This window comes from Phascolarctos cinereus, unplaced genomic scaffold (assembly GCF_003287225.1).
Source record: "Phascolarctos cinereus isolate Bilbo 61053 unplaced genomic scaffold, phaCin_HiC Scaffold_726;HRSCAF=1367, whole genome shotgun sequence".
In the NCBI taxonomy this organism is placed as follows: Eukaryota; Metazoa; Chordata; class Mammalia; order Diprotodontia; family Phascolarctidae; genus Phascolarctos; species Phascolarctos cinereus.
In genome coordinates, this window is record NW_027556098.1 from 316,170,205 (window position 1) to 316,194,666 (window position 24,462).

The 24,462-nt window shown below is 46.3% G+C and overlaps 1 protein-coding gene across 6 annotated transcripts in view; it reads right to left on the reverse strand.

Moving 5' to 3' along the window:
* ARRB1 (arrestin beta 1) overlaps positions 1-24,462 on the reverse strand; it is a 133,891-nt gene that overhangs the window by 14,619 nt on the left and 94,810 nt on the right. For 3 of the 6 annotated variants that reach the window (XM_078156918.1, XM_078156916.1, XM_078156917.1), the window contains 11 exons: positions 24,245-24,289; positions 22,212-22,405; positions 18,400-18,459; positions 15,767-15,834; positions 13,532-13,667; positions 10,898-10,982; positions 10,309-10,381; positions 7,984-8,121; positions 5,534-5,617; positions 3,926-3,949; positions 12-82 (listed from right to left, as the gene is read on the reverse strand). In XM_078156918.1, coding sequence (XP_078013044.1) covers positions 12-82; positions 3,926-3,949; positions 5,534-5,617; positions 7,984-8,121; positions 10,309-10,381; positions 10,898-10,982; positions 13,532-13,667; positions 15,767-15,834; positions 18,400-18,459; positions 22,212-22,405; positions 24,245-24,289 — 978 coding nt within the window. The remainder of the gene's footprint in view (positions 1-11; positions 83-3,925; positions 3,950-5,533; positions 5,618-7,983; positions 8,122-10,308; positions 10,382-10,897; positions 10,983-13,531; positions 13,668-15,766; positions 15,835-18,399; positions 18,460-22,211; positions 22,406-24,244; positions 24,290-24,462) is intronic. The other 3 variants (XM_020989548.2, XM_078156919.1, XM_020989546.2) reach the window with 1 other exon arrangement.

Sequence of the window (24,462 nt, forward strand, 5' to 3'; positions counted from 1 at the left end):
AACATACTCACCTTCACGACGTACAGGCTCCTCTCTGGGCTTCGGGTGCATCAAGGTGAAGGGCAGTTCTACAGCCACGTCACTGAAACAGATATAAAAATGAGCTGAGCTCAGGTCCCACAGACTCTCCTAGCCTAGCCCTCCTTCAGGCCTCCCAAGGAGACAGGCTTCCCTCTGACGCTGGGGGATGAGGGGCGGGAGGGAGCATTTCTGTGTTCAACATTAATAAATCAGCTGGGAGTCAGATGTCTTGGGTCTGAGTACCAGCTCTGCCTCTGCCTGGCTGCATGACCTTGGGGGAAGTAATTTCCTGCCTTCTCCCCCAGGTCTGGCCCTCAGTTTCTTCCTCTGTAAAATGGAGGAAAATAACCCCTTCCCTGTCTCCTTTCTAGAGCTGTTGTGAAACATAAATGAGATCAGGAATGAGGAAAAAACTCTCTAACATGCAGAGGGATGTACATATGTGAGAGATGGTTAGTACAAATCATTACAGAATTATTCAACCAACATTTATGAAGCCCCTGCTTTATACAAGGTCTTATAATTAGGGCTGGGCACACAAAGATAGATATGTCACGGATTCTGCTCTCAAGGGGTTTATAATTAAGTGGGGGCAGGGCAGCTAGGTGGCACAGCGGATAGTGTCAGGCCTGGAGTCAGGAAGACTCCTCTTCCTGAGTTTAAATCTGGTCTCAGACACTTAGTGTCTGTGTGACCCTGGGCAACTTAACCCTGTTTGCCTCAGTTTCCTCATCTGTAAAATGGCTAACTACTCCAGTATCTTTGCCAAGAAAACCCCAAACGGGGTCACAAAAAGTCAGACATGACTGAACAACAGGACAACAACAATGGTGGCAGGGCAAGGGTGAGGGGGATGGGAGACAAGTACACAAATAACAGTGGTAGGAGAGAGGAAAATAAATGCAAAGAAGAGAAGTCCAGGCAAAATGTTATGGAAAATGTTATTAAGGAGGATAAAGGAAGACTTCAGTAATTGGAGAGATATTCATTGTTTATGGTCGAGCCATGCCAACATGATAAAAATAAAGCTGCTACCTAAATTAATTTACAGAGTTAATACCACATTAATCCATCTGCCAAGGGGTTACTTTAGATAATCAGATAAAATTATGACAAAATTCATTTGGAGGAGACTTATAATGGAAGTCATAAAAAAAGTAAGAATGAAAGGAGGCTAGCATTACCAGATTTCAAATTATATTACAAAGCAGCGATGATTAACTAAACTATTTGGTACTGATTTTAAAAGTTTAAAAAGTAGATCAGTGGAAAACACTAAGTAATCCATCCTTAGAAGTAATTCAATGCAGTATCCCAATGTTTGATAAATGCCATGCTCTACTAAGTAAAGGATTCTCTGTTTAACAAGCATGCTGGGAAAACTAGAAAGCATTCTGGCAGGAAACAGTCATCTTACACTACATACCACAATTAAGTTTCCAAACAGAAAATTAACTTAATATAAGAGTACATCATTAAAATAATATTAGAGAAAAGAAGAAGGTATCTTTCAAGTCTAGGATAGGGGAAGGAATTCATAACCAAATAAGAAACACAGTAGATCACAAAAGTCAACATTGGATAATTTTGATTAGAAAACATAAAATACTCTTGCAAAACAAAATAAATGCTGTTGTAAGAACTGCATTTATTATTATACTCACTTTATTATTATATTTATGACTATGTTCTATAATATACTGTTTGTATGTTATACAATTATATAAATTGTTATTATATATAAATATAAGTGAGAAAATATTTGCATCCAATTTCTCAGATAAAAATCTATTATCTAAAACATATAAGTAATTGCAACAAATACAAGGCTATGAACCATTCCTCGAAACTCTCACTAGACTCTACCTTCTCCCCACCAGCCCTCTTCCTATATGTCTCCTCTCATCGCTAAATTCCTTGAAAAAGCCATTTTCACTGGTGTTTCCACTGCCTCTCCTCATTTTCCTCTACAGTCTGGTTTTCAAACTCATTATTCGACTGAAACAACTTTCTCTGAGTTACCAATGATCTTTTCATTACCATATCTGATGGCTTTTACTTAATCCCCATCCTTCTTGACCTCTCTGCAGCCTTTGACATTGTGGACCACCCTTTTCACCTGGAAATCCTCTGTCTCTGGGTTTTCATAACACCTCGCTTTCCTATCCACCTGATGAATCTTCAGTTCTCTTCATTAGATCTTCATCTATAATCACACCTACTAACTGTGGATAGATGCCACCCCCCAAGGTTCCCTCCAGAGCCTTTTTTGATTTGCTCTCTACTTTCTACATTTGATCATCTCCATCAGTTCCCATGGGTTCAAGCACTGTATATATTATCCCCACATCTCTATACCTCGCCCTAGTCTATTTCCTGAGTGCTAATCCCACATCACCAACTGCCTAGTGGACATATCAAAATGGATGTGTCATAAACACCTCAAACCCAACATGTCCAAAAGAGAAATCATTACCAGTCCCCCCCCTCAAAAAAACACCCCACCTCTCCTGTTCCAAACTTCCCTATCATCGTCAAGGACACTGCCATCCTCTCAGTCTCCCAGCTCTGCAACCTTGGTGTTGTCTCAGACTTCCCCCTCACTCACGCCATATATCCAATCAGTTGATAAATCTTTTCATTTTCTTCTCAACCACCCTCTCCCACAGTCAACACTCTAGTTCAGGCCCTTACCACCTATCACCTGGACAACTGCAGTAGCCTCCTAGAGCTAGTCTTCCAGACTCGAATCTCTCCCCACTCCAATCCATTTTCTATCCAGCTGCCAGGTGATTTTTTTAATAGGACAGCTCTGACCATGTCACCCTCCTATTCAGTAAACTCCAACAGTTCCCTGTGACCCCATGCCTTGAATGCTCTCCCTCCTTCCCTCTGCTTCTTAGAATCCTTGGCTTCTTCAAGACTCAGCTCAAATATCACCTTCACCAGGTAGCTTCCCAGCTGTTGTGCCTTCCTCTCTAAGGCTGCCTTCCATCTACTCTATAAGGATCTTGTAAATATCTATTTATTAAGCTATGATCTCCTCATTAAATGTAAGCTTCCTGAGGGCAAGGGCTGCCTTCCTTTTTATAATAATGAGATAATATTTGTAAAGTGCTATATAAATTCTAGCTATCATTTATGTTGCCAGAACTTAGCACACAGTAAACACTTAATAAATGCTTGCTAAGTGATTAATTTAACAATGAAATGAAAATAGAACAGTGCCTTTAATTGGGAAATGGCCAAACAAACTGTGATTTTGGATGTAATGGGAAACTTTTACATCATAAGAAACAATACGATGAAGAATTAGAAAACGATGGGAAGACTGATACAGAATGAGGAAAACGGATCCAGGAAAACAACATACACAAGGTCTACAAGAATGCAAATGAAAACATTAAATACTGTTCCTAGAAAACAGAAAGAACCTCAGGAGAAAAAAGCCTCAAAGACAGGGAAACACAGGCATGTAAAATTATATATGATCTCAGGTAATTTTTTTAAAACTGTTTTTCTTTGCTATAAGGACCAGTTGGGAGTGGGAGGGAAGTGTATCAGGTTATAACTGTGGTCTAAAAACTAAAGGAATCGATAGATCAGTTTCAGCTGGGGACAACCAGGATGTAGCATTTGAGCTGGGCCTCAGTGGATTGATAATCAAGTTGAAGTCTATTATACATAGCCCCAGGCTAAGGAGTCACATGAGCTACAACTCTGTCTCTGACTTCCTGCGTCACCTGGACCACAGGTCTACCTAGCCCTGGACCCTGGACCCACCTAGACTTCTGAGAAATCCAAGACACCCAAGGCCCATTTTTGGGCCTTGGGTGTCTAGTCACTGAGGGACAATGGGCCTGGCCCAGATCAGAAGCAACTGGGTCATAAGGAGTTGAGTTACCTGGATGCGAGATCTCCCAACAGGCTGGTGCAGATCAGAGGAGGCAAAGAAGAAGGCAGAGTTCAGAGTGGGAGAGACCAACAAAGTCATCCATGCAATATCTGTGGCCCCCAGTGGGGATAAGTGAGGGAGCTGAGACCATCCTGGACTGCTAGCTCTCTACATTAGATACGGAATCATGATATTGGATAATAAAATTGGAGGGCAAAGAGTCCTAAACTCTCTGGATTCCTGACTCTGACAATGACTCCCAATGTGTCCTTGGACAAATCAATTTACCTCTAAAGCTAAAAAATCAGGTGGTTAGACTAGATGATCTCTAAGATGCCTCCCAGCTCTGACATTCTATGGTCTGAGGTCTCTTCCAGCTCTGAGATTCTGTGTTCTAGGCCTTTCCAAATCTGATGTTTGGAATTCTAAGGTCCCTCCCAGCTCTGACATTCTCTGATCTAAATTCCTTTCCAAATTTTGTATTCCAAATCTCTCCCACCTTTGACATTAGGCATCCCAAGGTCCCTCCCAGCTCTAATGGTCTAAGGAAGGGAAGAACCCAGAGAGAACAGAGGGGCCTGGCTCACACCTGGATGCAGTGCCCCTGAGGCACCTCTGGCTTGGGCCTCCTCCCACCTTGTACTGTCCTAGCCTCCGAGGGCAGGACCCAAGGCCATATCACTCACTTGGTTAACTTCATGCCCCGAGCAGAGAAAGGCTCCATGAGGTCTGAGATGGAGGGACATGAAGAAGAAGGAGGAGGAGAAAGAGGAGGGAGGTAGGAAGAAGATAGAGGGAGGAAGGGAGAAGGGAGGAAGGAAGGGAGGGAGGGAGGGAGGGAGGAAGGAAGGAAGGAAGGAAGGAAGGAAGGAAGGAAGGAAGGAAGGAAGGAAGGAAGGAAGGAAGGAAGGAAGGAAGGAAGGAAGGAGACAGTGGGAGAAGTAAGGGAAGAGGAAGGAGACAAGGATAAAACAGAGGTACAAAGGAAGGAAAATGAGGAATAGAGAAGAGGGAGGAGAAACAAAGAGAAAGCAGCAGAGATGAACAGGGAGGAAAGGATCAGGAAGAAGAAAAAGTAGGAAGAGAAAGGAAAAAAGGAAGGAAGAAAGAGGACTAGAAGGCAGAGGAGAGGAGCACGCAGAAGGAGAAAATGGAAGAATCTGCATGAGGCAGTGGTATAAGGAAGGAAGAAAAGATGGAAGAATAAGAGGAGGAAAAGGAAGATGGAGGAAGAAGAAGAGGAGGGATCAGGGGAGGATGGAAAATGCTTGGAGGAGAAGAGGGAGGGAAGAGGAGGAAGGACAAAGGATGAGGGAGGAAAGAGAAGATGGAGGAGGAAGACCCCACACTCCTTTCATTCTCCCCAGGTGAACCCAGCTTTGGGCCAAAGCCATTAAAGCTATCCCAAATGATGTCCCAACCACGGAAGGGATGGAGACAGCATTTGTGGAATGGACCAGAGCTGAGGCTGATCCTTCCTCCCTCCACCCTGCTCAGGAAGCCTCCAGCTTGAGGTGGACACCCCAAGGGGAGTTGGGAAGGGCTTGGTTTTGTGATGGGAGATGGAAAGGGTAGGGAGAGGGGAATGGAGGAGAAGTAAGGATGGGGTCCACTTACCCGCCTCGGGAAACGACCAGCTTGACTTTGACTTTGTAGGACACGATGATTCCCAAGATCTCTTTATTTGTGCCATCCCTCAACCTGCAGTGTTTGGGGAAAAAACAAGTCATAAAGACAAGAGGTAGGGGAAGAAAGACTACAGAGGAAGAAGCAACATGGGATAGATGTGGAAAGCTGAGCGGAGGAAGTGCAAGCCTCAGGATACCGAGGAATGGGCTCTGGGCCTGGGGGCAAGGGTCTGTTCTGTCACTGTGGTTACACTCACTCTACAACCCCGGCCAAGAATGGAGTACCTCAGACGCAAAAGAGACCCATGAGTCCATCGAGCCTAACCTGCACCAAACAAGAATGCCTTCTACAACATCCCTTCTCCTCCTCCTCCTCTTCCTCTTCCTCCTCAACATCAGCAGCAGCATCTATACTTTAAGGTTTTCAAAGCCCTTTATAAATGTTATCTCATTAGATCCTCTCAACAGCCCTATAAACTAGGTACTATTATTATCCTCATTTTACAGTTAAGGAAACTGAGGCAGAAGTTAAGTGACACATGATCACATAAATAGTAAGTATCTGAATCATAAATAGTAAGTATTGAACTCAGGTCTTCCTAGCTGCAAGCCCTACACTCTATCTACTGTGCCACCCAGCTGCCTAAAGTGGACCCAAGAAGTGACCATCTACATCTAGCCTTGGCTTGAAGACCTCCAAGTAGAGAGGAAACTTTCTATTGAATGGAATAATCCATTCTCCTCTTGGATAGCTCTAACTGTGAGGAAGTTTCTCTTAGAGACATCAATAGGGCACTGGACTTGCAAGTCTTGAATTAAGTTCAAATCTGGCCTCAGATGCTTAATAGCTGTGTGACCCTAGGCAAGTCCCTTCACTTCTGTCTGCCTCAGTTTCTTCCTCTGTAAAATGAGAAGCTTTTGGACTCAATGCCTTGAGGTCCCCTCCAGTCCTAAATCTATAATCCTCACATGGCCTCTCCATCTTCCTCCCAGCCCTTTCACTATTACTCCTGGTTATGCCCCCAGGGCCACAAATGGAGCAAGCCTAATCTCTCTTCCATGTGACAGGTTTTCCAATTCTTGAAGACAGCTCTAAGCTTCCTCCTAAGCCTTCCCTTCTTCAAGCTGAACCTTCCCAGTTCTTTCAATCCATACTGAAATGGGTCAAACTCAAGGCCTTTGGTGATAATAGCTAACATTTATAAACAGTGTTTAAAGGTTTACAAAGTTGTGTGTGTATGTGTGTGTGTGTGTGTGTGTGTGTGTAAGGGCAGCTAAGTGGCACAGTGGATAGAGCACCAGCCCTGGAGTCAGGAGGACCTGAGTACAAATATGACCTCAGACAGCCACCAGTTGTGTGACCCTGAGCAAGTCACTTAACCCCAATTGCCTCCCTCTAAAAAAAGTGTGTATCTATATGTATGTATATATGTGTGTATATGTGTATGTATGTATGTATGTGGCGGGGGCAGGTTTTGGGAGGGGAGGAGAGAGAGAGGGTTTGGGAGGGGAGGAGAGAGAGAAGGGATGGTCTCTAATTCTTCCTGAAATGGAATGGCCAAAAGTACACCCAATGCTCTATATGGGCAGAAGACAGTGGGACTGCCAACTCTCTTCCAGCTCACAATGTCTATGACTCTGTGGGCCAGGCCTGTTTACAACATACAGCCCTAGGGCTGCTTTTGGCAAGCCAAAGAAGCCCTTGGGCAGTATGTTGTACAGGTCTACTGTAGGCCTTGTGCTCTAGGAGTTCAAGGCTGTCTGGGGAGACCAGAATTTTCAAGTGAGAGGCAATCTGATGTCCTGAAAAGTGCTGGGTATCTGGATTCAGAAGACCAAAGTTTGAATCCATTTTGCTATTTTACCTGTCTGACCTGGGGTAGCTCTGGGTTCAAATCTCAATTTTACTCCTTCTAAACTGTGTGACCTTGGATAAGTTAACATCCCTTCTGTGAGCCTCCATTTCCTCATCTGTAAAATGGGAGGCTAGACTCTAACATTCTAGACTTCTCTCTCCTATCTCTTTTCTCCTTCCCCTGCTATTTAATGACTAGAGTCTCCTTAGACAGGGGTCTCTAGAACCTTCACCACCTTAACTAATTTCCCCAGTGACTGACATGGTAAGTGATGTCCCCCCCTCAGACCAGGGCTCCCCAAGATCAGGAGTCATGGCTACCCTTCCTCTGCCTCTTTTTTTGACAACAGAAAAACAGTTTTGCTCAGATCTGGAGGGAAGTGGGGATGAGGGGGTAAAGAGGAAGCATGATCCAAGGCCTTGACACGAAGGATGCTTAGAGAAGGCTGGGCTGGCAGGCCCACAAAAGGCAGAAAATAAGTAGCCAAGGCCAGGAAGGGGAAATGTGGGTCATGCATCCAGAAAAGGCCTGGAGAATGGGCAGTCATCATGGGGGATGGGGGAGGAATCAGGGGTATCCTCACAGGGTACTAGAAGCCAAGTTGGTGTCTTCATGCTTCAGCTTGCCATCCAAGGCCAGGCCTCGCTTCTCACGGTTGTTGGCCAGGAATGGGGTAAGGGTGTAGACTTTGCAGAATGTTGAACTTGGAGCCACCATATCACTGGAGAAAACAGAGGGTGAAAAATGGAGATTCTCTCCCTCCCATGGCCGAAACAGATAGGCAGGTAGACCCACACACACACCTGCTTGCGTTCTCTCGGGCTCTTGCTCTCTCTCCTTTCTCTCTCTCTCTCTCTCTCTCTCTCTCTCTCTCTCTCTCTCTCTCTCTCCTCTCTCACACACACACACACACACACACTCCCTCCCTCCCTCAGACCAATAGACTAATTGCGGAGAGTGGGACAGATTTTGAAAGAAAGGCCAGGTGGGACAATGCAAAGGATGCTGGGTTCAAAGTCAAGGGACCTGGGTTCAAACTCTGCTAATTATTACCTGTGTGACAATGGGTAAATCCCTTAACCTCTCTGGGCCTCAGTGTCATTTGTAAAGTGAGAAGAATGGGTTACACTGCCTCTATAAATTCTAACTACTAAATCATCCTGTCTAACCCTGCCTTGGGGGAATGGATGTGCTTAGCACAGTGCTTTGCACGCTGTAGGTGTTTAATAAATGTTTTTAATTGAATTGGACTAGCCTAAACAAATGACTGATTGATAGCATCAGAGCTAGAAGAGAGCTCGGAAGCCATTTGATCCAACCACCCTCATTTTACAGACAAGGAAACTGTAAAAAGAGGCCCGGAGAGATTAAGTGATTTGCTTGAAGTCACACAAGCATTAAATAGCAGAGCTGGAACTTTCTGCCCATGAGTCCTTTTCACAGTACCACGCTGGCCTCTCCCTGCCTCCTCTTCCCATGGGTCACATCACTGACGTTCCCAGAACCAGGACACATGGTATGAACTGCCTGGGCCCCACTGGGCAGGCAAGGGAAGCCTGCTGCCACAGGTGTAAGAAACAAGGGGGTCTACAGCCTGGAAGACAGGCCTTTAAGGTTATCGGCTCTTCCAAATTATATCCTGTTTCATATCTGCTTTTCAAATAAGTCATTGGCTGCTTGTTGGGGCTTTTTCTCAATCCACTGTTTGGATTATGCTGATCTAACATGAGCCACACTTTTATCATTCGCTCGTCAGTATTATCAGGTCAGCGTTTTAAAAAATTATCCATGCTGTTTTCCATTAACCATTTGCCGTTTTGGATCAGCTGCTTTTAAAAAAAAATCATCTAGCTATTTTCATACCAAGAAGCAGAGATCAAATGAACCTAGGGAAATCAGAGAGTCCTAATTTCAAGACCGACCTCAGACATGTCAGGTCCCAGCTGCAGGACCCTGGGTAAATCATTTAAATCTCATAGTGCCCTTTTATTGTTCAGTCATGTCCAACTCTTCGTGACCCCATTTGGGGTTTTCTTGGCAGAGATACCGGAGTGATATGTCATTTCCTTCTCCAGCTCATTTTACAGAAGAGGAAACTGAGGCGAACAGGGTTAAATGACTTGCCCAGGGTCACACAGCTAGTAAGTGTCTGTGGCTGGATTTGAACTCAAGTCTTCCTGACTCTAAGCCCGACACTTTATCTACTGTGCCACCTAGCTGCCCTCACAGTGTCCAAAGCAATTTATTAAGACTATAAATAGCAGGTGAGTCACCAATCTGCACTGGAGGAGAGAATTTTCACACCAGGTGACACCCCATGCTGACCAACTTGGAGAGCTACACCAAAGGAAAAAGACATTTTCTGCAACATTTATTTTTTAATTATTTGAAATTTTGAATTGTTTATCATTAGGAGGTTATTCACTCCTTAATTATCCATTCTCAATGGGGCAGGCAGGTGGCGGAGTGGATGGAACACCGGCCCTGGATTCAGAAGGACCTGAGTTCAAATCCAACCGAAGACACATAACACTTGCTAGCTGTGTGACCCTGGGCAAGTCACTTAACCCCATTGCCTAGCAAAAACAAACAAAAAAAAGTTATCCATTCTTGGATTATCTGCTTTTCAAAAATTATCCCTTGCATATCATATTATCTCTTATCATCCACGGGTTATTTAAGGGATTATCTATTGTTTGTTTTTTCTAAATTATCTATGGCATGAGAATTATCTCCTGCTTTTATTATCTGATGTGTATGCTGGAGGAGTTTGTGCTGATCTCTGCTTTTTTGGACTCCAGGACCTGACCCTCTCCCCCACACACACACCACTGGCACTGAGGGTCAAGGCTAGACATCAGAATCAAAATGCTTCCTACTCCTCCCGGGTTCCATAGGGCTAACTTACTCAGCCTCCTCCACAGCCACGGGACATTTGTACTGTGCCGTATTGAACAGGCAGATGTCGGCATATTGGCGCACTATGGGCAGAAAGAGAAGACACCTTACAAGGAGGAAACCCCAGGGCACCAGAGGGAGAATACCAGGGCAGCCCTCGAGGCAGGGCCTCAGCAGACAGGAGGACCTGTGGCCCACTGCCCAATGGGCAGCTCCCCTTCTTCCAGGGCAGCTGTGACACCACAATCACTCTACAAATGCCCAGAAGCATCCCACATCCCTTGGCCCTTAGAAGCCAAAGTCCAGCCAGAATACTGGCTGAGGTTATTTCACTCTACTAAACCTGTGTGGTTCACACACCCTCCAAGAGCAGCAAGCCCATTTACCAGCCCACATGGCCTTAACCATTCACTGCATGCCCGCTGCCTCCCCTTGGACCACTGAACAAGGCACTATGTGAAAGGCGGACATGGAGAACACTTTCACCAACCCCAGGAAGAGGGTGAAAAGGGCAGACCTCTCCCTACAGACTTCACCTAAAACCTGCTCTCCAAACCCTCATGTGCAGCTCTCCCCCCAATGCCCGAACCCCCAGGTACCTGAGATTTTTATCTTCTTCACTGTCTTGTTGGTGTTGTTGGTGACATGGACATTAACACTGATGGGCTCCCCATGGTAGTAGATCTGGGAGAAGGAGGAGTCATTGTGGTCAGGTGGGGAAGGGAACAAGGATTGATCAGTTTACAAATCTTATCTCACCAATCCACCGGTGGGGTCACCAGACCCCATATCTGTATTCCAGGTGGGTGCTTTTTCTCTATGAGGCTGTACACCTACTACTTCTCTGATAGCTGTCTTTGCTTCTGCCTCTTTCAGTCAAGAAAATTGTCCCAATTAGAAAGGAGAACCGCCTAACACCGTGATCTCAATAACACCAGAAGCAGATGAGGAAGGGAGAGGGAAAGTCCTTCTTCTAGACTCCCTTCCTCCAGTTTATTAATGTCCCGCAGGACTATCCTGGCCTACGCTCCTAGATACCACGTCTCTGTTAGGGACTCCACGCTCTCAGCAGGCACCTCTCTCCCCAGATGCCTCCTGAGGGGTTTTCCTACAGGCTTTGGGATAGTGTTGAATTGGGATCATTTCTTCCCCTGACAATAACAATAATAATACTAACAAAAGCATTTGTATAGCGCTTTACAAATGTTATCTTATTTGATCCTCACAACAACCCTGGGACAAAGGTGATTTTATTATCCCCATTTTACAGATGAGGAAAGTGAGGCAGACAGCAGTTAAGTGACTTGCCCAGGGTTGCACAGCTCATAAGTGTCTAAAACTGGATTTGAACTCAGGTCTTCATGACTCCAGGCCCACTGCTCCAGCAGAGGGCATGTGGTCTAACCTTTATATAGACGGAAATTCTCTCTCTGACATGCTTCCTCTGATAAAATGTAAGCTTGAGGGCAGGGGCTGTTCCAGGTTGGAGTTTTTTTGTTTGTCTGTTTGTTTTTTGAGGTATTTTGGTTTGTTTTGTGGCGCCTAACCCAGTGCCTAACAGTGCTCAGCAAATGCATGTTGTTTGATTCTCCAGACTAAATATTCCCCAGTACCTTCAAGTGACCCTGGCATGGGCTGATGTCCTGTCCCCCTCCCCATCTGATCATCCACCTCTAAACATACTTGTGGTCCATGAACTGGACATACTTCTTGGAATGGGATCTGATCAGGGTTGAGGCCAGGGAGAGCATCACTTCCCTCACCCTAGAGGCTAGGTCACTCGTTGTAGCCTAAGATGATAGACAGCAGCCTGCCACCACATCAGTCAGAAGCAGAAGACATCTGGGTCTGGCAGCTAAAGGAGTGGATGGCAGACCAGCATCTGCTAAAGTTGAATTGTCCACAAGTTGAAATCTTCAAGGCCAGATTCAAATGTCACCTCCTGCATGATGCATTCCCTTATCCCACAGTCAGAAAGGAGCCTTCCAGAGACCTCAGACAGGACTTGGATTCTCCTCTCTCATATACCCATCTTGCTCTATATTGTATCATTATTATCCACATATACATTGTGCCACTGCCTCCACCCCAACTACTGGACTGTAAGCTTCATGAAGGCAGAGACCGTGGACTAGTGTTTGTCATCTCATCTCCCCAACACATACACATTACACCCCAGTACCTAGTACAGGACTCTACACACAGTAAATGATTCCTATTTATTGAATGAACGAATGAATGAATGAACAGTAGGCACATAGTAGACATATGCTGATTTGTACCGAATGAATTCAAAATTTCCTGACCCAAAGGATACCCTGGAACCTATTTGCCTCTATTGGCCCCAAAGTTAAAGGGAAGCCAAAACCAAAATTGACAAGTTGGGAGAAGGGGTGCTACTACTGACTCCCATAAATCCCCAAACAACTACTTTCAATGGAGGGGGCTGCCCTTATTTATTCATAGAACTTTGGGGGAAAAGGAGAAAAATCCCAATCCTTCGGCAGAGTCGGTTGCCCTGATTAACTCCTAGCGCGCAGCTATGAGAGGAGATGCAGTCCTCCTTTCAGCAGCGGATGATCCTGAACTATCCAGTCTAAGGAGGAAATTCTCAGTGACCTTCTGGAGAGTCTATTCTCTTTATTCACTCACACCATGCAGGGAAATGAAGGGGGAAGGGGAAGGGAGCGAGCCCACACACTCATACAAAGCAGAGAATCTAAGCTTTGGAAGACAGCTCATCTATCTATCTCCAACCTGAGTATAGGACCCCCACCTCTTTAACATCCTTAACAAATGGTCATCCATCCTCCATTTAAAGACCTCGAGTGATGGGGAGCTCATTACCCCAAGGCAGCCCATTCTAGGAGATTAGTCCCTTTATATTTAACTGAATCAACCCATCAACAGGGTTTTATTAAGCATGTGCTAGGCCCTGGAAATACACATAATAAAATAACCCCTGTCCTCAAGGAGTTTATATTCTCTCCCCATCCCCCTCCCACCCCCAACTGGTCCTAGTTGGGCTTTCTGGAGCCAAGCATAACAAAACAAATCTTTCTTCTTTGCAACAAAACTTCAGATATTTGAAGGCTGACAGCCTCTCCCCCATCAAAATCATCTTTCATTCTTGAGTTCAAAACCCTAGAGGATCATGGCAAAGTCCTACCTCTGTCATCAAAACTGCCCTCCCTACCCTAGCTCTTTAACCACCCAGGGCCCAGTGCCCTTACCTCCTTGTCCAGAGAGGCCTCCAAGTGCAAAGGCTTGTCGGACATCAGAAACTGACGAGTCGTCTCAGCTGTGGGCTGGGGACCAGGCCTCTCCGGGGCATACTGGACCTTCCGGATAACCAGGCGCACAGAATTCCTGAACAAGCCAGGGAGAGGAAGAGATAATGCCACTGGGGGCAGACAGTTCAGTCTCCTTCCCAAGATTCCCCAACGTTTTTCTCTACTCCAGAACTCTCTCTAGCTCCCCCATCCCCACAGGATCAAGACCAAGCTGCTCATCCTAGCATTTAAGGTCTTCCAGGATCTGAACCCACCCTAACTTTCTGGCTTTATCTCCCTCCATGCACCCTTTGTTCTGGGAGCTTTGGACTTCCCAGAATATCCACATTCCTTCCTCCCTCTGTCTTCTGTTCATACCAATCCCCTTGCCCAGGACATTTCCAATTTCCAATTCTCCAAATCCTACTAGTCTTTCCAGGTCCAATTCAAGGTCTACCTTCTCCAAGAAGCTCTCTCCCTGGCCACTCAGCTTCCTCCTTTCCAGTCCTGACTGTCCCTACCACCAAGTACAGGGCTGGTTGCCCACATTTATCCCAGTGAGTCTTAGTTGGATCTGTGATCTGCCCTGGAGATGCTGTCCTCTCTTTCTTCTGCTGGGATTCCCTCCATCATAAGGCTAAGAACAGGCTGCTAGTGATGATGATGATGGTGATGATGATGATGATGGCTCAGTGGGGGGAGCTGAAGGTTCCATGTGGGGGATGCAGGACTTAGGGCAGGGGAAAGAGGCTCAGGGTGGATATGGGGATTCAGTGCTGGAGGCTGAGGTTCAGAAGGGGATGGGAGTCTCAGTGAGGGGGTGGAATGAGGACTCAGAGAAGGGAATGGAGATATCAGGGAGGGATGGGGAATCACTGAAGGAGAAGGAGGCTCAGTGAGGAGGATGAGGCAGCTCAGCAGAGAGGAACAAAGATGGTGCAAGGTTCAGAGGAAAGAATATGGTAACCTGGATCCAAATCTCAGTTCTTCCTTCCAGTATGACCATAGAATCCTTTACCTCTCTCTGGACTATTTCCTCATCCAGAAAATTAGGAGGCCGGGCTAAATAACCCCTCAAGGCCCCTTTTGGCTCTAAATATATGATCCCATGACCTAAGGGGATGGAGAAGTCAGTCAGGGGGAAGGGCTAAATAAGGAGGGCAGAGGATGAAGACTGACAGGGGATATAGAGTGCTTGGGGGGGGGGGGGTGAAGGAAAATATGAAACTCAGTGCCAAGTATGAGGGCTTAATGAGTGGGGGCGAAGGACCCCTCAGTCAGAGGGATGAGTACTCAGTGAGGGAACAGCAGCTGAGGAAGGGGGATGATGTCTCAGTAAGCAGACTGAGTGAGGGTCAATGGCTGGCTCTTTCCAGCTAAAACTAAGAGAATTGCTTGTAATATGATAAATGGCCACCAGATGGCAAAGCTGGCCCATACCATCTGGGTCTCCAGATTCTCTCCTTACGTTCGACCCTCATCCACCTACCTGGGCTACACAGGAGTGTTATTGATTGCCCCTATTTGGGGTTCATAACCTTAGGATAAAAAGCCTCCATCACCGCCCAAACCTTACCTTCTTTCACCTTCTGGGTCCCATTACTTAATCCCATAACTGACGATGTAATTTCCAGCACAGAGCTCATGCCTATCCGACTTCCTCTCTCCCTCGTGCCAAATTGTGTTTGACACTGACTCCTCTTGGAAGTCTCTTCCCTGATTAGCCCCCACACACCCTCAGCACTGGCTTTTTCATTCCCCTGAGGAAAAGGACCATGTTGCCCTTCTTCAGATAAGGGCAGAGGCCATGTATTTCCCCTCAGACCAGGGGCTTCCAGAATACTGGGAATACACCCTTGATTCACTTGGTGTCCCAGAGATAAAGAGGATACCAAATCCACTCTAGAATCCACTAGAGAGCTTCTGCTATATATATTCTCATTTCCTCTTTAGGGTCTCATGTTACAGGTGGGGAAAACTGAGATTCAGAGGGAATAGTGTTCTCTTTAAAGCCACAAGAGCACTTCAATAATTGATAGAAGATTAGAAACTCTAGCTCCCATCTTCTGCCTAGAATTCCCACTACCACCACCACCATGTTCACAAAATTCTGGGCCCTCTCTGAGCCCTGCTTGATGTCCTGCTCCTCCCTCCCCCCAGGCAGGGCTGACAAAGAGGATGCCAGGTCCTAGTTACCGTTTGTGAGTTTTCTCCTCCAGATTTTCTGCACAGAAGGCCTTGACTTCATAATCCACACCACAGGCCTGCAAGAAGATGGGGTACACTGGGGAACAAGGTATGCCCCAGGCCACAGGGACAAGGATCCCTCCCACGTGTGAAGAAGTGGGAACAGGACAGGAAAGCACAAAGAACCCAAGACCTAGGTCAAGAGAGCTGGGTTCCAGTCCAACGTGTGACCTTGGGCGAATCACTTTTTCAGACTCATTGTCCTCACTTGTAGAGATTAATTAGATCACCTCTGAGATTCCTTCTAAGTTTGCCACTCTATGTTCTAAGGTTTCTTCCCATTCTGACATCCTACGTTCTATAAAAAGAATTCCCGTTCTTTTAACCTAAGTCCCTCACAGGGTTACTCTGAGCAGGCCATTTCCATATGGACAGCCTCCATGCCAATTCCACCCCTCAGAGAACCCAGGGCTCACCTAGGGTGAGAATATTCTTACTGCTGAACTTCACTCTGCTGGATTAGACACAGAAATTTCCTGAAACAAATTTCAGGCTACAAAAATCAGCTCTAATGTGCTGGAAAATACAGAAGCTGTCTCATCACCCCTAGGAGATAAGAGGGTTGGGTAGTTATTTGACAGATGAAGAAAGTGACAGACCAGAAGGGGGGGGAAAGGCATTGCTTTCCTTTATTCCCAGAGACCTCAGAAACCAAACTAATGAAGTCAAGTTACAGAACCACGGAACGTCAGAGCCAGGAGGAACCTCAGAACACAAAACTTCTGACTTGGGAGAGACATTAGGGCATTGAATGTTAGAACAAAGAGCACAGAATGCCATAGCTAGAAGGAACTTTAGGCTATAGAATGTCAAATACAAGAGACCTTAGGGCACAAAATATTACACCTGGAAGAGACTTGAAAATACAGAGGGTCAGAACTTGAAGGGAACTTAGAGGTCATCTGGCACGACCTCTTCATTTCACAGCTGAAGAAACTGAGGCCGGGGAGAGCGGAGGTGACTTGCCCAAGGTCACCCAATTAAAAGTAGGTTCCTTCTTGGTTCTCTGAAGGCAGGGAGGGGCACAGTGGCCCAAATAATCCAAACCATTTGATAAATCAAAATGAAACCAGATCTACTTAACTTTGAAATGGATTATAATAATTTTTGGTTACAGCACATCCTGATTGTGTCAGACTTGGACTCATATCAGGATGAATCTGCCTTACCCAACCACTCCTCGGCAGACACAAATGAAGATTTCCTCTCTTCCTTCCCTCTAAATCCCTGCAAATCTCTGGTCTGCCAACCTTCAAGGTTCAAGAAGCCTTCTCTGACCACCTCAATCTACATGGCTCCCACCCACTTCTGTACCACAATTATAGGGGCAGCTCTTCCAAAACCTCAGAGTCACAGACCCTCAATGTCAGAAGAGACCATGGAGGCACCTAGTCAAATGAACAGAAATTCCTTCTACGATACCCCCAACAAAGAACCACCCCCATCTAGCCTCTGCTTGAAGACCCTCCCTCCCTTCCCCCATCCCCAGTGATAAGAAGCTCACCTTCCTCACAAGCAGCCCAATCCCTTTCATGGGTAGCTCAGAGCAAGTGAACATTTTTACTCATATGTAGCCAATATCTGCCCCACATATACCCACCCCACCTCTCTCCTTCCCACACTGTTCCTAGTTTTTTGTTTTTTTTTTTTCTCCCCTTGGGGCAGGGTGAGATAAATCTCCTTCCTCTTCCCTGGGCCAGTCTTTCCAAGTCTCAACCCACCCCACATGCCCCTCAGCTAAATGTCCCCAGCTCCTCGAATTCCAGTTCCTGTGAAATAGCCTCTAGACCCCTCACCATCCTGACTGGCCCAGCCTAGACACACTCTAGTTTATCAGCATCTTCCTCACCCAGAACTTAACACAATGCTGTAAACGTGGTCTGGCCCACACAGAAGGCAGTGCGGCTGTCACTTCCCTTCCCTCTAGACACTAGATTCCTATTCCTTTAGCCCAGCATCGCATTCTCTGGGGGTTTGTTGTTGTGGGGGTTTTTTTGGGAGGGGTGTTGTTTTATTTTGTTTTTGGCTTCACTTTGCTGACACACATCGAGTATAGAAACCCATGAAAAGCACCAGGTCTTTTTCACAGGTCTACTCATGCCTCACTGATCTTTTCCTTGGGCAATTGATTTTAAGATAACAAAAGTAATCAAGAAGGCCATTTTGCAAATATTTCACAGAATCATGGAATGGTGGGGGCAGAAAATGCTTTAGAGATCATGCATTTCCTAGAATCCTAGAATCTCAATGCCTGGATTTCTTTTCAGAAAGAGCACTGAGCCCCAAGTATCTGAACAGAAAATCTTCTCTCCATCTTCCCCAAAAGGACTCATCTAGCCTCTACTTACAGCCCTCCAGGGATGGGGAGCTCACTACCTACTGAGTTAGTTCTACTGCTACCTTGAATTTCATTTCACTCCACCTGGCGAACTTCATACTTCACCCTCACAAAGGGCCTGGGAGCTGCCTAAACTACTCCCATCCTTTTCTGCCTAGATATGGTCATCACACTGCCCATCAGGTCCTTGGGGGAGATGATCAAGAAGTCCAACCCCAGAAGCAATGTGCAAAACTGGACTTACCTTCCCTGTGTCCTCAGGCCCAGGCTGCAGTGTCACCGAGCAGGGCAAGTTTGGAGGGATCTGCAGAGAAAAGAGCTCGGGGTTAGCACACTCCCCCATCAGACCAGGGTTTGACCAGGTTCTCTCTGAGGTTAGGGCCGTGTTTCTCCCTCTATCCAGGTACTTTCTAAGAGAAAGGACAACATATGGTATCTGTCCTCCATTGGACCAGGACACCATGGTTCACTCCACACTGCCCAACCAGGACCATGAAGCATTGGGAATAAAGACTTTGTAGTCTTCAGCAGGGATGATAGTGACAGTGATAAGGATGGTGACAGTGATATCCCTTCCCAGTCTCTCATCCCCACAGTCCTACTGAGCTGAACAGGGCACATTATCACTGCTGTGAGAGGTGGCCCATGAAGTGCCTGGGTCCCAGGAGGGAGCTATTCCCCAGGAGGTGCCATCTTCCTCCCAATGTAGCAGGAGGAAAGGTGTTGATGGCCCTTGGGCTAATTTTAGGCAGCAGTGCTCTCCCCTCCCCCATAGGACCCTGCAATCAGGCTATGAATTAGGGAGGTGTCCGTTCTGCGCTGGTCTGAGCTTGAACAGAATTGCACCCATAAAACCTTTCTGGCTCCACCTGAGATTCCATGTGTGAACCTGGACCTGCCTTTTCCCCTCTAATGCCTCAGTCTCCTCATCTATAAAATCTGGCTGGTCTACTCAGTCTCTCAGATCCCTCCTAACTCTCACAGCATATGCTCTTAAGGGCCCTTGTAGTTGAGACACTGTGGGGCATCTTCAAAGGTCCCTTCCAATCCTAACATTCTATGGCCTATCCAGGGGTGGGGAACTTGCAGCCTGGAGACCACATGTGACCCTCTAGGTTCTCAAGTGTGATCCTTTGACTGCCAAAGGGCTGCACTTGAGGACCTAGAAGGCCACATGGGTCTTTGAGGCTGCAGGTTCCCCAGCCCTGGATGTTCTAAGGTCCTTTCCAACTCTGAGCATCAGTGAAATGAGGGCATGGCCTAAATGACCTCTGATTTCCTCTTTAGCTCTAAATCCATAGATTTATCCAGATCTCCAAATCCATAGACCAAGTCCTAGGATCATAGGTAAGTCACCTTGTCCTCTTGGGACTTTTGTTTCCTCTTCTGTAGAAAGAGAGGGTTGGACTGGATCACTTTGGAGGTCCCTTCTCTAAATCTATGACCCAAATCTGTTTCTGAGAATGCAGCACAAGAACATTAGCTTTTAGGGCTGTCACACCAACCACACTGTTGACTCATCTTGAGTTTGTGGCCAATGAAGAAAAGCCCAAGGGTTTTCTTACATGACCTGCTAGCAGTCCACACATGCCTCCCCCTACCCGTACAGCTGACTTTCGCTTTATGCCTGCTTCATTTAGACTGGGTCCACCCTTTCAGCCAATGGAGATCTTTTTAGATCTCGATTCAGCAATCCAAATTGTGAACAGCTTCCTCCCAGTGTTACATTATCTGCAAATCTGCTTTGGGCACCATCTCTAGCTTCACCCAAATCACTGACCAAAAATGGTGACCATCCCTGAGCTGAGTGAGGAAGGCGCTCTGGGGCAGTTTCTAAAGGCTGTCCTCCTTAGGATCACAGTATTTAAAGCTAGGACAGACCTCAGGGAATCATCAGGTTCCACATTTTAGGTCTTTATTTTATAGATGAGGTAAAGGAGGATCTGGCCTCTGTGTGACTACACAGATAGTACAGAGCTAGAATTAGAACTCAGGTCATCCAAATTCAAATTCAGCTTTTCCTCAATGTGCTCCTTTCCAATACTCTTTGCTGACTCTGAATCATCCAGCTAGCTCTGCGTCCTTCCCTCCTCTTGCTTCCCGCTATCTTACATCTCCTTTACCTTTCTTTATTTCCTTACCAGTTCTATTTCTGGCTTTCTTTGGACTTTAAAATCACGTCCTCTCCATCTTGGAGTCCTTGGGGCCTCATCCCCCTGGAAAAGCCTATTATTCAGGGAAGCTAGGTGGCACAGTGGATAGAGCATCAGCTTTGGAGTCAGGAGGACCTGAGTTCAAATCCAGTCTCAGACACTTAACACTTACTAGCTATGTAACCCTGGGCAAGTCACTTAACCCTGACTGCCTCACCGAAAAGCAAAAAACAAACAAAAAAAAAAAAGCCTGCTATTCCTGTGGCTGGCTCACCTTAGTACTCACCCACTCAACCCCGGTGAGCTCACGAGGCCCACTCCTCTTCTACCACTAGTAAGATCCACCTGAAGCCTCCATTCTGTGGATGAAGAGGCCCAGACCAACCAAGGGGCAAGTTAGGTGGTGCAGCAGATAGTGTCAAGCCTGAAGCAAGACTCATTTCCTGAATTCAAATCTAGCCTGAGACATTTACTAGCTGTGTGACCCTGGGCAAGTCCCTTAATCCTGATTGCCTCAGTTTCCTCATCTGTAAAATGAGCTGGAGAAGGAAATGGCAAAGCACTCTAGCGTCTTTGCCAAGAAAACTCCAAATGGGGTCACTAAGAGTCAGACACAACTGAAACAACTGAATAACCACCAGCAGCAGGCCAGCCTGCCTTCCATCCCCTCCCAGCCCAGTCCTGACCTTCTCTGGACTTTAAAACCATGTTCCTGTGCCAGGTACCTTTATTCCTTCCCTGCTCCTTTGTAGCTCCCTTTTGTGCACTGTCTTCCTTATTAGAAGGTAAGCTACTTAAATTTGTATGAACTAATGGGTCACACATGAGTCAAGTGAGCAGAACCAGGAGGACAATTTATATAGTAAGAGCAATACTGCAAGGACAAACATCTTTGAAAGACTCACAAACCCTGACCTGACCAAGCACAACTGACTCAAGGACTCAAGAGGAAACTCAACCTACCTCACCAGAGAAAGGTCAAAGGTATAGATTAAGGCATGTTTTTTGGACATGGTCAACGTAAGGATTTGTTTTACGTGACTATACATGTTTGTGACAGGGGTTTTGTTTTTCTCGCTTTCTCGACTGAGGATGTGGGAGAAGAATGTGAATCCAAAAATAAAATAAAATTTAATTTTAAAAAATGTAAACTCCTTGAGGGCAGGGAATACCTTTCTTTTTGCTTACATTTTTGTTCCCAAGACTTTGCACAGTGCCTAGCACCGAGTTAGCATTTAATAAATGCTTGCTTGTTTGATCCCTTCCTTTTGTTTTCTTCCCCTCACCTCCTTCCATCTATCACACCTCTCACCCACAGCTCACCAACTCTCTCCCAAAGGGGACGTACATATGTAAACATCCAACCCACCTTTCTCCAACTTGCCTAACCAGTTAATAAATAAGAACATATTAAGCACTTAATAGGTGCCTGGAATTATACCAAGTGATAGGGAGGCAATAGTCCTTACCCTCAGGGACCTCACATTCTAACCAGGAAAACACATTGTGAGAAACTTTGTGGAATACCTCGCTAAAATCTAGACCTATGATATCTAAGACATTTCCATGACCTCTCAGTCTGGTAACCCTATGTCAAAACAAGAAATGTGGTTAGTTTGGCATTATCTGTTCTTGGAGGAACCATGTTGTTTCTTGGTAATCACTGCTTTCCAAATGCTTAAATGAAAGAGGCAGCTTTCCAAGTATTCGGTAATGATCAAAAAACAGCAGCAGCTAAAGCTGGACAGCTCCTTCTAGGGTGACCCTATATAGCTTCATTTGAAGGAGATCTGAAAACTAGACTTTAATGGTCTGGGTAGTATCAATAATGGATAACTTCCTGGAGATGGTGAAATCCAGAAAGGAATCTTTGGGGCTAGGAGAGAACCCAGGGATCCCTCACCTCAAAGGTGAAGGGGTAGGCATGCTCTCCCAGTTTCCTGATGAGCCGTTCTTGGAGCCGAGTGAGGGGCCTGTCTTCAGGGGCAGGTGGGAAGGACTGGATGTTGGCCACAAATAGGTCCTTGCGGAAGGTCAGGCCCAGCACATCCAGGTCCTCCCGGCCATAGCGGAAGGCGCAGGTCAGAGTCACGTACACTGTGGGGAAAATGGAAATGACAGGAGTCAGAGAGTGGTGAGTCCCTCAGGCAGCAGCAATCACATCTCCAAGAATGCCCTCAGGCCATTCCTGAGAAGCCAGGCCACAGCAAGGTATCCAGCATGGAGGTCCAAGTCCCACAACGTCCTAAGAGTGGCCTCCTTCTCTACAAGGAGGTTGGATGTGAGAGGCAGGGGGACCACAGACTGCCATTCCTTTCCCGAAAGGAGAAAGCAGCTAAGGCCTGAGCTCCTGTGTACAGCCTCATCATACCTATTGGGAGGGGAGAACATGGTCCCCATAATATCCTATATATTAGACTTTGAGGCCTTTTTTTCTCCTACTAGAAAATTATCCTGAGATGACAGGGACAGGGGAATTCAGGAAGTCTTAGGGGTGGGAAGTTTCTTAGCTCAAGGAGCTTGGTAGAGATTAGAAGAGACTGGAGGTACTGGGAGACCCAGGGAGGGAAAGCAATGAGAGGGGCTAGGGGGATTTGGAGGGACCTATCTAATCTGGAGAAGGATAATGGGACTTTTATGAGACCAAGCAGCTGAAAGAGGGTGGTATATACAGGAAGTGATGTGGATTCCAGGAAAGAAAGACAAGGGAGGCTGGAATTTAGAGAAGCCTTCTCCTCCTCTTCTTCAGCCCCTTCCTCTCATCATACCCCCAGCCCCATGCCACATCTCAGCTTGGGGGGCTTGGTAAGGCTAAAGGAAGCTGAGAAAGGCTAAAGAAAATTCAGAAAGTATGATGATGCCATTGAACCCAGAAAAGAGAACACTGACAGAGCTGAAGACCTATTGTGAGATTTGTATAGGTCAAGGAATACTGTCTGAGATTAATCATTTGGTAGGGTTGGACAAAGCTAGGGAAGGCTAAGGGAGGCCAGAGAAACCTGGAGGAGGACTGAGGAAGTTGAACAAAGCTGGAGAACACTGTAGGGCCCAGGTTATCAGAAGAGGTCTGGGGAGGGTTTAGGGATGCCAGTATTAATTCTACTACAACAACTAAAAGTAACAAGAATAACACTATTTCAGATTCATATAGTACTTTAAGGTTTGCACAGTGCTTTACATAGGCTGTTTCATTTGATTCCCCACAACAACCCTGTGAGGTAGGAGCTATTATTATCCCCATTCTCAGTGAGGGGTTACAAGCTAAAAAAGGCTGGAGAGCCCTTAAGGGCTTAGTGAGAACTGAGGAGGGATGAGATTTAGAAGGCCCTTATGAGTTGGCCAAAGCTAGAGAATGGGTATGAGCTTGGGAGGCTTGAAGCTAGAGGAAGCTGGAAGGTTCGAGGGTGTCCCTAGGAAATAAGGAAGTTAGCAAGGGCTAGCAGAATCAGGTGGGAGAGGACTAGCTAGCCTGGAGAAGAACGGGAAGGGGGTCTGAAGTCAGGGGGCATGGAAGGGCCTAAAGGAAGTCAGGTGAGACTGGGACTCCTTCTCAGGGATGGTTAAGGCGATGGAGGACAGGCTGGTCTGGTCTGAGGGCAAGTCTTGGCTAAGCTTGAATGAGGGAGACTGAGAAAGGCTAGAGTGAAAAGAGGACAGAGAAACATAAGTTGGTCCAAGTGAGGTAAGTCTAGAATAGGCAAGGATGAGGAGTGTTTTCTCCCTCATTTGTGGGGCTGGATGGCAGGAGGTCAAGGATCAGGAGAGAAGAGAGGGAAAAAGGAATTGGGACAGATAATCAATATTGACGTTCCCTTGAGACAGGGAAGGAAAGGATAAGGGAGGTTAGGAGTGGGGCTGGACCAAAAAGTGAATGGGGAAGGAGACAAGAAATCACACAGAAGAGGTCTGGGAGGGAGGACAGGGCAGGAGACTCACCTCTTCTCTCTTTGAGGTACTCAGGATCCACCAGAACCACACCATCTGAAAGAAATAACAGTGGAGAGGGGAAAGAGGGAAGACTCTTGACCCAAGTGCTCCCTACCGTCTGACTCTACCCTGTAACCCAAACCTACTAACTAGACTACATGCACATTCCAAACCTGAATTCACCATCCAAAATCCAATCTCACCATCCTCTTCTTGAATTCATCAAC